The sequence below is a fragment of the Hydra viridissima genome, unplaced genomic scaffold, assembly GCF_058129835.1.
Source record: "Hydra viridissima isolate aposymbiotic clone 2 unplaced genomic scaffold, HvirCarnegie_v1 scaffold_4, whole genome shotgun sequence".
Lineage (NCBI taxonomy): Eukaryota > Metazoa > Cnidaria > Hydrozoa > Anthoathecata > Hydridae > Hydra > Hydra viridissima.
In genome coordinates this window covers 20,097,768-20,110,426 of record NW_028324303.1, presented here as the reverse complement: position 1 = coordinate 20,110,426, position 12,659 = coordinate 20,097,768, and the positions used below count along the sequence as shown (strand labels likewise).

Genomic DNA, 12,659 nt, shown 5'->3' with positions numbered 1-12,659 from the left:
TAAGGTGTAAATTAATACATGTATTAAAATACCATATATTAGCATGTCTAAAGCACCAAATTATGTCCCCGATTAGCCTTAATACAAAAGAAAAAAAAATTATTAAGCATAACAATATAGTCCTAGATGCAGGACATCTACGGAGTGGACATTTTTGATTAACAATTGTGCACACAAAATTTTAAATTTTAGTTTGAAATATCCGATAAAATGCTAGTTTATATTAACGATAAGTATTACTACCCACGGTGCTGTTTTTTATGTTACTTGTACAAGAATTGCGTTTTTATAGCTGTAGGACAAAATTTCAGTAACGGAGTTGACGGAATGAGAAAATGACTCTTATGAGAAGTATTTATGAAGATTTTAAAGAGAAACTTACGAGAAGAATTGGTTAGAAAAGATATTTGAGTAACTTTAAATAAGCGTTATTTGTATTGATTTATTGATATTTGTATGAGTTAATATTAAGAGAATATATATTGATGAGAAATAATTGCGAATATTAAGAAAGATAAATAAGAGAAGAAAAACCAGTAGTATTTTTATTTTTGTTTGCATTTCGATTATTAATATTATCGTTATTATTGTTATTATTACTATAAGCGTTAAATATTGTTATTGAAAAGTTTGATGCTCTAACCGCGCACCTTACCATATTCGCGACGTTAAATACCGTCGAAGAGACAGAACATAGAAAATATTTAATAAAACCCCCGGACCCCCAACCTTGTTCTAAATCTCCTTATACCTTTCCAAACAACACTCTACAACCCAGACCTCACCCTTTCCTAACAATATACTCCCCAGACCATCAACCTTGTTTATAAATGAAGGGAGTTTTTTGAAAAAGAATATAGTTCTTTTTTTGCAGACACATAGCTCTTGTAACTTTAGGCCTCTTTAGTATAAATCTTAAAAAATCCAACTGTTAAATTTTTCAAAAAATTGTACATCAGCATTATTTTTAACTTAAAAATTTGTTAAGCTAAATAAATAATTGATTCAGAATCAATATCATTTTCTTGCACTTTATCTCCCGAAGTAGATCAATAAAGCCCACATTATTCATTTTCGTCGGAATAAAATTTCTTCACGTTGTAGACTTCTGATTACTTTTAGTTATTATTAGAGTTTAAACTGTTACTTTTTCATATATTTATAATATACTTTGATATATTTATAATATATTTATAAATCAAAAACAATCTTCTTGAACTAATATATCAATGAAATCAAGAGAAAAAACTTTTGTTTAATTTCAGTTTTTCTTTTGTTATCAACGCTGACAATTTAATCAGACTTTTAAGTTCAAACAGCCTTTTTTATTTCTTTTTCTGCCTGAGTGTCAGCTACTTGACTTTTCTTCATACCAAATACTTTTTATCTATATATACTCAAATATAATTACTCCTTTTTACTCGAGAATGTGCGTCGTTGCTGAACGATTCTTTTTAGTTTTAATACTTATAAATAAACAATGTGCATAATATTTAAAGCTTGCATCAACAAATAAAAAATATAAAGACATCTTATTTACTTTTAGTAATAGCAGTTTACATAAAACACGAGTTTAAGTTGTATTTTTTGTAAACGGTTGAGTATTTGAATTATAGCTTTAAATAGATCAAAGCGATGGTAAACGGTTGGAGAAAATCTCTGATATCATTGCATATGCATTCATCCAATTGAATTCAGCATATTATAAATTTGGGGAAAAGTTTTATTAGCCTTGAAAGTGTTTGTTTGTGAACCTGAAACTTTGAAAGTATCTCTAAACAAAAATAAAAATCAATCATCTTATTTGATGGAGTTGTTGTAAGTTGTTGTGAATTGCTTTGAGTTGTCCTTATGTAATAAACCTTCGCTTTCGGTTAAGTCATCTGTTACAAACATCGTTTTCTTTTAAATGATAAGTGCTTTTTTTCCACAGGTAAAGTGGCTTCAACTCATGTTTTCTGGTTACCAAATGAACCACTCCCTCTATGCCCAATGACTCAATTTTTAAATTGCAAATGCATTTCTTTTATATGCAACTGCAAAACAACTTTGTTGCTAGGCATAAAGTTTGGTTTTTTAAGAGTTAATATTTGTATTAAGTTTATGGTCTAAGCTAACGATATGCATACTAGCAAAATTCGCATTCAAAGCGCAGCTTATCTCAGTTAATTTACTTTTATTGTTTTGTATTATTTTATTGTATTGTCCACTGCTTTGAATGTCGTTGTGTCGCAGGAATTTTCTAAACACGATTTTGATGTCAAACATCAAATGAATAAAGTAAACACAAACAAAAAATTTTAAAAACAAAATTTTTTTAAAAAAAAGGTTCGTTTATGTTTCGCAGCTGGAATAAGAAAATGAGAGTTATTTTATTGGTTTGCTACCTCAGCGCTGCATTTAGTTGGGTCAAAGAAATGGAAAGTAAATTAGTTAAGAAATAATTAGGAAATTAAAAATGAATTAGAAAAATTTTAAATTGTTGCATAGAGCAATCAGGAAATCTAAGTTTAAAGGTTAAATTCAGAGAGATTTTTTTGGTGAAAATATATTCAAATTTTATTTAAAGTAAATTTTTTTCCTTCAGATCCTAAACTTTACCAAGGTGATATTGTTTTGACGAATTATCAACTGTTGCAACTAAAAAGTGGTGCCTCTGATGCCTTACTTGCGGCGAGCAAAAGATGGCCGAATGGCGTTGTGCCGTATACTATTGATCAGAGTTTGGGTAAAAATTGTAGAAAAATTATTTCTCTCCATCAATTATCTAAATTTATCAAAAGTCAGTATATATTTTTATTTTTCATTGCAGTCCAATTCAAACAAGCTGTAAAAAGTATCATTGATGCCATCTCTGAGTATCACAAGTACACCTGTTTAGTTTTTAAAGAGAGAGACAACGAGACTGGATATATTGAATTCTATTACGGCAACGGGTAGGTTAAGTGGTATTCCCATACACATTCGGAAAAAACTGCATACTCTAAGCAGTGTTAAATAGAAAACATCATTAAATTACTTTTAAAAAGTAAAACAGTGAAATGAATAAGTAACAACTTGGTCATAAAGTAATTTTGCGAGTAAAGAATAAAAAATGAATTTCAAGTATTTAAAACTTACTTTAGTTGTTCGTCCAGCGTCGGTTACAAAAGTAGAAAGCAAAGCGTTTCACTCTCCCGAGGCTGCTGGTTAAAAGCGATTGTGATGCACGAAATCGGACATGCTCTAGGTATAAATTCCCTTATAACAATAGGAGGTTTTTTTATTTCAAATTTTTAGGTCAAAAAACATGTAATGAAACTATATCTACGCACGACACGTAATGATTTAATGTGCGGTAAAAATGTGGCGTCCGAATAACAATTAGTTATGGATGTGGACAAAATGTTTGTCGTTCTTTCACATATTTTTGAACAGCACGTTCTATTTTTTTTTTTTTTTTTATCAATCATTTTGTAAAAAAACGAAGCAGGGGTGAACCAAAAACTGAAGGAGTTCTGAAGTTGATTCTGTGAATCAGATCAAATGTGTGCGCCATATATAATTAAGTCGTCATAGAAGCCGCTTCTTTATTTTTTAAAATTAAAATACTAGAAATTGGCTTCATAGTCAACCTCTGTAAGCATCTACTTCATAATCATTTTTACTGCAGTGAGTTTCTTTCAGTTTATTCAAAAATGAGACTTCAGCCCCAGACTTAGTTTTAAATTTTTGTTTGAGGCTCAGTTTAAATTTCCCACTGCTTGCATAAATCATCAAAATGGCTACAATCATTCTTCGTCAACTTTTAAACTGGCATTAAAAACTTAAGTTAGAGAATAAAAACGACTTCAGTTTGATGTTTCTTGGTATTTCTGTGTGACAGTAGAAAGATGATCTTCATGATGATGTCCGAAAACAGCTGGAATGTCAAACCGATAACCGATTTTTCCTATTAACTTGTATTCTAATATTGCTCTAATAATAAGAATGGAAAGAGAATAATAACAAGAGAACCGTTCACCACTTTAAAGCGATTTTTTCACAAGACGTCAGTTAAGTGGTTTTTTTATATATTTACAAAAAAATCCGATTTTAAAAATCCGTTTTCCGTTTTTTTCCTGTTTATCTAAGCTAATCCGATTTTTAATAAAAAACCAGCAACCGAATAAAAATCAAAGACCTGCTCTGAAAAGTTGGGTACAAAAAGTAATATAGCTAGCTGTTTTCTTTAATTGTTTTCTAACTTTTTTTAATTCTTCGATAACTTTATCATTTATTTTATTTTTTTTTGTTTCGTTTAATTTTATGCATTTTTTCGTCATCAAATGGCTCTCTGCAGCTCAAAGATAACAAATTTACAATCGAAACTACAAACCATTGTACAAAAGTTGACTATAATTCTAAAGTTGACTATAATACTAAAACATCAAAATATTGATGGAAGTAGAAACACAATGAAATTCATTAGAAAATCGAACCAATTTATTACATGGTTTGAGGGGCGCTACAATGCTGATCTTCGATTAAGATGAAAAAGTTGATATTCATTTTGTTTTTTAACCAACGCAAAGTATTCTGACTTTAATTTGGAAGAAAAATAAGCCTCCTAAAATACTGATACTCGCCAATTTCTCAACATGATCAATTTAAATTCCATAATTTAAAGACCACTTCACGTGATCAATTTAAATTCCATATTTTAAAAACCACTTTTTTGATAACTTAATATCATTCCATTTTTATCTTATAAGCAAAGTTTAAACAGTTTGAAATAATTTCCGTCCGAAAATGAAAGAAGCGATATTCATTAAAACGCTATGCTCATATAAATTTTTACAAACAATACGCGAATCTCCAAGTAAACTATACTCTATGCATTAACGAATAGTAGCGTACAAATTCTTTGTAAGTCTTGCTCCAATTTGGGTCTGAGTGAAGAATCAAACTAAACCGTTGTAGAAAATCGAAAAGCTCTGAAGTAAACAATAAGATAGTGCTAACTTATGTACTTTTAAAACGTTTGTTAACAGATTTATTTGGGTAAAATTTGGGTAAAATCTTTCAAGTTTTTATATGAAAACTTTTAGGAAGTTTTTTGTAAATTCTTTTATCGATAACTTTATAGATTGCTTCATCGGTTATTTTGTTAACTTTGTTTTTAAGTCTTCTTTGTATTCACATGCCTGTTACTACCTTTTTGTCATTGTAAACATTCTATTTTAAACAAAATCCCTTCGTAAAAACCATGTCATTTTGCGTGTTGAAGTAACAAATTTTTAAGGTGTTCAGAAAATAACAAACCAAACTGTTTTTTATTTTTCTTCAATTTATTATTTGATTGGTTTGTCGAGGTCAAAAAATAAATAAATAAGCAAATAAATAAATAAATGAATAAATAAATAAGCAAATAAATAAATAAATAAGCAAATAAATAGCCAATAATTTTCTACATTTCAAACGATGATCTTTCACATTCTTCTCTAAAAGAAAAAGGGAGGGTGGAGGCGGTGCGAAAGTGCAGTAGTGCAGTTTAATCATAATCCAGAATATACTGCAAAATGCTTTAAATTATTGATGTTAATCTTTTTGAACTGCAACCTGGGACAATAATCCTTTAAAATGAAGTAGCTTGTTGCAGGTAAACGATTGCAGACTTTTCGGTATAAAGTTGTTCATATCTCAGAATGCAAAATCCTCATTGTTTCATCATCCTCAAAATTTTTTCTTAAGATGTTGGTTTATATAAATTTAGGGTTATTAAAATAATCTTCACTCATCCAAAATATATAATATGTGACTACATCATTATGGGGAAAAATAAGGCATCTTCTACTATTTATGTTAATAAAGATCCATATGATGCTCCATAGAAATGTTAAACAGTTAACATTTAAAGTAAAGCTTAGCAGTCTTGAATTCAGTAATACATCCTGTTATTGCTTCCTTATATATGCATGTTAATGATCATATAGTATAAGAATGCATATTAGTTGTCAAAGTTAGAAGTATTATTTTTATGAGTTATTTGCTTAGAGTGAACTCTTCTTTTTTCTTTAAATGTGGTGATAATAAAAGAATACCATTTCTGTAGTTATAGAATTAGCATTCTTATATTTTCAGACAGTAAATCATTTAAAATAAGATAGTAGTTGAAGGTTTCTAGTAAGTAATTTCCTATAAACCGCTTTTTTTACCTTTCATAATGACTGCTTTTGGCTTCAAAATAAATATGAGTTTTAGATATTATAGACACTGATCCGGACATGATGGTTTAATTGTCAATAGTTTTTTTCATACACATACGAGGACAAATGTTTCAAAAATTTTTGAAATTTCTTAACAATCTTTCTTGAAAATTCCATTTTTAGGTTTGTACCATGAACAGAGTCGACCAGATAGAGATCATTTTGTGACTATTGTGCCCAGTAACATTCGCAAAGGTACAACGTTCTTTAAATTAAAATGAATTTCAAATAACGATTGATTTCGAGGAATAAAGATTTCAATTTTAGAGTTTTTCAATTTTAGAATTTTACCACAACTTTGATAAAATCTCTCTTTCTTGCATGAACACGTACAATACAAGCTATGATTATTTGTCAATGATGCACTATTCCTGGAATGCCTTCGCTATCAACGAAAGTCTTCCAACTATAATCACCAATAATGATACGTACCAGTATCACATCGGACAGGACACAGGGTTTTCGATGACAGATGTTGAAGAAATCAACACAATATATAATTGCAGTTAAGTGTGTGCAGTATTATATGTTTAATGGCGAAAAGTCTGAAAGGATTTTTGTATATCCAAAATGTTTTCATTTTCTCGTTTTTGTTTAATCATATAATTAAAGTGACATTATTTTTTCTTATAGCTGGCCCTTTTCCGACTCCACCAGAATATACGATTGTTCCAGGTATCTTGGTGCAAAAATTAAGCTTTTTGAACTATCTTTGATTTGCCTTTTGCAACAAAGGTGCAAATACACTGATTAAGAAATATGAAGACAAAAGATTTATAAATTGCATTTTAAATAAAAACAGGTTGTTTTAACCTCGGCAGCGGGTGCACGGGACAAGCACTTGATGGAGATTGCAATAACTCCGTATGGCAAAGTGATATGTATAAGTTTTGTCGGAGAGCATGCGGATTTTGTGAAGACAGTGTCATTCAAAACACTGCCAACGTTTACATACCAACAAAATCCTCGTCAGGTTTGGTCATAGATAAGTGCTCTTTAAACTTTGTGAAGTTGAATGGAAATTTTTTGATTCTTTTTATCTGTAAATCAAACTTTTAAGACTTGGTATCATAAAGATTTTTTTTTTTTTTTTTTTTTTCAGTTTCTTAATTTATTGCATTAGGTAATTGTCATGACTTATCGCTCAACTGCAAATCAATCGTGGAGTATTGCCAAACATTTGCAGACATTTTCAAAATTCATTGTAACAAAACTTGCAACTTATGCGATGCTGGAAACGCATCAACAGTCAGTAACTTTTCCAAAAACACGAGCAAAAACGTTACATTAACAACAAGCAACGGGGTTTTTTTAACTCTAAAAAATTCTTCAATAGAAAAAATACATCTACATGCTTTTTTATTTGAGAAAACCACTCAGAGTACAACGCAAGGAACGGGCGCGAATAGCCACGGTAATATGATGATGATTTCTAATGATGATTTCTAATGATGATTTCTGTTGATGATTTCTGATAATGATTTCAGATGACGATTTCTGATGGCTATTTCTGACGACGGCAACGACAATGATGATGATGATGATGATGATGATGATGATGATGATGATGATGATGATGATGATGATGATGATGATGATGATGATGATGATGATGATGATGATGATGATGATGATGATGATGATGATGATGATGATGATGATGATGATGACGATGATGATGATGATGTTAACGATGATGATTTTTTTTTTAGATCCAGTTTAGTTTCCATCGATAGACTACTAAAATCCAACCACGGGGAAAAGATTTTTTTACTAGTAATATTTCAGAAATGATACAAAATTTCAGAGTGAGTCATGCATATTGATTGCAACTTGCAGCGTATTTGGAAACGATATTTTGATCCTTGATATTTTTATCACAGTAAATTTATTTTTGAGCAAATAAAAAAAAAGGATATTTTAACTAAAGCTTTTCTCATTTAAATGAAATTATCAAGAGTACAAATAAAAAAAAAAAAATTTCAGAAATATTTTTACAAAACCTTTTAACAAAGCTTTACTTCCTTAACTTCTAAAAAAGGTCATTCGTGGTTTCCACCGTAGAATTAGAAATTTGCTGTTTTATTGCTTAAGGTTATGACGGAGTCGCTATTATGTTGATTTAAGTAAATTGTTCCGGCCACTGTTTAAATAAAGTATCAATTGTGCATGATTCAAATACCCCGACACGTCAGCTTTAGCTTCAATTTATTTATAAACGTTATTTTTCTAGCCGTCAGAGTAAAAGCAGTCGGGGAAATTCTAAATATAGACAACTTTTTAATTCATTTTTTAAAAAAGTATTAACTGAATTTACAATGAATTTACAAATTAATTTTTTTAAAAAAAACTTCTGGTTTACTTTCACATTCGGCAAAAATGCACTCAAATTTTATCATTTGGTGTAAATTTTAGATACCACCACCAAAGTACCATTAAGATACGAATCTTTTGGTGCAGATGCCTTAACTTTGAAAGTATTAAAAGTTTTGGGGAAAAAATTTTCGTATTTTCCAAATCTTCCTAACTTTTGTTGCTTGAGTTAAGTGTTAAATGAATAATACTTCCCCATTATTTACCCAAAAGTTTTTCACAAAAAGCCTTCAATTTTTTAATCTATTAAAAAAGAAATTTTTCAAGTAATCAGGATAAGTTAAAAACTATCAAATTAGGATTGATAAAGTTAATGTCTAAACTTTTTTTAAAATATTCTATAAAAAATGTGCTTCTAATTTCGTGAACGTTTTCATGAAAATTTCAAGTTTTGCATTTAAAAGAAAACTCCAAGTAATTAAAAAAATCGCGGTATTTAGGAGATGAAAAAATTGCCCCTCAGGGACTTTTTTAATTTAATAGGGTCTGTATTTCAAGAAACTAATGGTTCTAAGCAGTTCTTAAATATTTTCAGAGACTAATTACATGAAAAGGAAAGAATTGGAATCGCTAAATTATATGGACTTTACCACCTCAGCCGTAAGATTTAAACTTTATTGAAAATTTGTAGAATCATCCGGATCAAGAATATCGCGCGAAGGGTTCAAAATCAAATCCTTAATTTTATGAAGTTCTACCAAGAAAATGGAATGAAATAAACATTGATTTCGATGAAATATTGACAAAAGGAGTTTCATTTTTAACGTATAACGATAACATATAACGTATAAATTATTCCACGTATAACACAGAAAATGAAGTAAAAACTTACTTCTAAAGTTTTAAATTTTCAATATATTTTAATTGATTTTCCACAAATTAAAGTAAACAACTTTAACAAAAAAAAAATGTTTTTAACAATATTTTTCCTGTCAAATTTTATTTTTGGACTAAATATAAGATTAGAAACAGCCTGCAAAAAAACTCGCCATGTTTTCCATCACACAAAGCATTTAACGACTTGTTTCTTTTTAAAAGGGAATAGATTACGTCACGTATTTCTTAAAATGTAAAGATCTACTTCGGAGAACTTAAATATGCAAACTGAAATTTAAGGTTAAAAAAAAACAACTTGTGTACATAGTTTGTGCACAATTGAAATAAAAACCTCTTACAGCAACTTCTAGCGGAACCAGCTTCGCAGCAAAAGTAGTTTTCGTTGATATAATGCAAACCTATAAAAAGAAAATGGGAAAAACTTTGCGTGAACGAAATTGATCATTTCATGCCAAAATGAGCAAATAGAAACCAAAAAGCAGTATGCATTAACAAAAGTTATAAATAGTATGATGCAAATAATACAGCATGTAAGTTTTATGTAAAGTTAGCGGAACAAACATTTTTTGAAAACTTTCATTTCATTTGAGATGTCTTCATCGACAAATAAAAAGCTTATCAATTTTAGCACGAGATTTGCACTACAAATTATATTGTTAATCATTATCCTTACTTGAATATCCGACTGGGCAGCAAGTAAAACCGGCAAATGTCTTTGCTTCTGGAAACTGGTCAGTCCGATCTCTTCACCCTTTTAGTTTAGTACACGTAGGACACTAAATGTTTGATTTAACAAATATAGTAAGAATGTACAAAAAAAAACTCTGCCAACATACAGCAATGCATCGTGCACGCATCAACAGCTTTTTGCAATAATAAAGCAATAGTTAAATTGACACTCCTTGAATCTTAAATTCTATTTTTTATTTCTGAAAAAGCTTGATTACTTACAACAAATTCTAAAGTTGGGGCTGCAATATGAAAGCAACGCAGTCAAAAAAACTAGTTTAAACGAAATAATCTCCATGTTGATTGATCAAGACATTGCCTGTTCAAGAGAAGGCTAAGAAAAGAAAACTAAATTTTAAATTTCATTCTTATCACAAGTTTTAATCCTAAAATGTCATCAAAAGCTGACATTTTTTAACGAGAACCCTTAGCATCGGCCAGTTTTCGGAGCAGTAATGCTACAACACGAATAGGATAAGTTGCGAAGGATTTTTAACTTAGTTACCAACGCAATCATAAAAAGCAAACGAAAGAACTGTGAGCATTTTTTTTTATTCCACGAAGTGTAAGTTAAAATTCGTAGAACAAAAAACGTTTAAACGTTAAAGTTTAACGGCATAAAAAAAGGAGAAAGGTCTTTACGTTTCTTTCTTAATTTTTATTTTTATTATTTTATTTTATTATTATTATTATTTATCTTTTCTGTTTCTTTACTTTTAAAGCATTTTGATTAAGCAACGGCGTTTGGTTTTTTCATTAAAAAACAAGTTTATCAAGTCTTAAAATAAATTTGTCGCTCTTAAAATAAATTGAATTTTCTGAAGTTTATTAAAATAGCATTCTACATGCGTTTAAAACAGAAAATTTTTTGTGCGACAAGTCCACCCCCACACACAAGTTTCCTATTTTTAGAAAATAAGTATAACGGTATTAATCGAATAGCAATTCTGCGCATGCTTCTTGAAGGGTTGAAACAAAATAATAAGATATCGAAAACATTTTCTTTTAAATTTGTCGGTCGAAATATAAAAATTATTTTAAAATTCAATTTATTTCAAATGACTGATATTGAAGTCTGCACTTAGTTCTTTATCATTGGTTATGAACGGAAAATCAAACCGCCGATGCTTAATTTCGACGATCACATTTCGCGAGGTTAGAGTTATTTTGTTCTATCTCCAAATTTAAAAGTTGGGAGAAAATGAGTTAGTAATTTTAGTTAGTAATAATAACTTTTAAAATACGCATTATTTTATAATTTTTTTTCTAAATAATTTGCTTAAACATAAATTGTTTAAAGCATAAGTTAGTATTTCTTTAAAAATAAAAGCTAAAACTTTAAACAACTTTTACTTTTAGAAAAAATCAAAAACTTTCTCCAAACATTTAAACTTGGAGATAGAACAAAATAATTCTAACCTCGCGATTTGTTAGAGAGAATTCAAAAAGTTTTACCAGACACCTTGATTTTTTTTATCTGATGATTTGGCACACCTCTAGATTGATGTTGCGAAGGGCAATTTATGTGAAACTTTCGGAGTCTGGAATCCGAAAGAATTAGAATTGTTAAAAAAAGAAGACAATTGAAGACTCCACGGGAAGAAACGGCAGGGTCACATTTTGAAAGTTTCGACTTTTTACACTTTCTAGCTTTACTAACCATAATAGCATATTTTGTATTTGAATTCAAATAAAAAAAACGATTTGATGCATATTTAAAGTTTTTCTAAATTTTCCTAAAACTTCGAAACTTATAAAGGTTTAAAAGTTTAATAATGATTTATCTCAAAATGAAAAAATGTGACCCTGCCGTTTCTTCCCGTGGAGTCTTCAATTAGATTAACCAAAAAGGGGAGAGTGGGAATAACGGATCTCTGTGGGGAGAGTGGGAATAACGGATCTCTATGGGGAGAGTGGGAATAACGGATCTCTATGGGGAGAGTGGGAACAACGGGGACGTGTTTTACAATAGATCTTTTTTTTGTTTGTTTCAACCGCATATAATAGAGAGAAAGTAAAGTGGTTTAAAAGTTTTGAATGGCTGAAAAATGACCCGCTGCGTGTGTTGTCTCTGCATTCTTGCCAACATTAACCCATCCAACATGTTCGTCGCGTTTTGTTACACACAACAGTAAGCTTATTTTTTCGCAGTTTATTAGGTTTTTATAACACCGCGATGTGACCAACTACCGTAGTACTTTAAATTTACATTTGGTTTTTTTTTGTTTCTATCAAGTAATATGGATGAAAGTTGACTTAAGTTATTCGGTATTTTTTTGAAGATAACATTTTCAATATCAGAACTAAAATTAAATTAGATGTGTTTTATTCTTTTGATTTTCTAAAACAAAAAAAGCTTTAACGTTTTTCACCTAAAAAATAATATTAAGCACCTAATAGTATTTTAATCTGAAACCATCAAAGATTTGCGTCATCATCGCTATGGAAAAAAAAACCTGTAAAAGGCATATTTTGTAGATTTTGCTCGAAGTC

The 12,659-nt window shown here is 29.6% G+C and overlaps 1 protein-coding gene across 2 annotated transcripts; it reads left to right on the top strand.

The window, feature by feature from the left end:
- Nucleotides 1-1,602: 1,602 nt before the first annotated feature.
- Nucleotides 1,603-8,151, top strand: LOC149890425 (hatching enzyme 1.2-like). 2 transcript variants are annotated; one of them, XM_090084949.1, is made up of 10 exons: nucleotides 1,603-1,818; nucleotides 2,588-2,728; nucleotides 2,813-2,936; nucleotides 3,126-3,229; nucleotides 6,351-6,422; nucleotides 6,511-6,732; nucleotides 6,861-6,902; nucleotides 7,030-7,200; nucleotides 7,351-7,641; nucleotides 7,940-8,151. In XM_090084949.1, the coding sequence occupies exons 4-10, from the start codon at nucleotides 3,205-3,207 to the stop codon at nucleotides 7,948-7,950; spliced, it is 834 nt and encodes a 277-aa protein (XP_089941075.1). In that variant the 5' UTR covers nucleotides 1,603-1,818; nucleotides 2,588-2,728; nucleotides 2,813-2,936; nucleotides 3,126-3,204; the 3' UTR covers nucleotides 7,951-8,151. The 2 variants fall into 2 exon arrangements, with proteins under 2 accessions (XP_089941075.1, XP_089941074.1); XM_090084948.1 differs by lacking the exon at nucleotides 1,603-1,818 and adding an exon at nucleotides 2,282-2,424.
- Nucleotides 8,152-12,659: the final 4,508 nt, after the last annotated feature.

Bases quoted from the DNA above. Each gene is read 5' to 3' on its own strand.
- LOC149890425 (XM_090084948.1), top strand. From the start codon at position 2,337: ATGTTTCGCAGCTGGAATAAGAAAATGAGAGTTATTTTATTGGTTTGC. The intron at 2,937-3,125 runs GTAGGTTAAGTG...AACTTACTTTAG, and splicing joins GAATTCTATTACGGCAACGG to TTGTTCGTCCAGCGTCGGTT. The intron at 3,230-6,350 runs GTATAAATTCCC...TTCCATTTTTAG, and splicing joins CGAAATCGGACATGCTCTAG to GTTTGTACCATGAACAGAGT.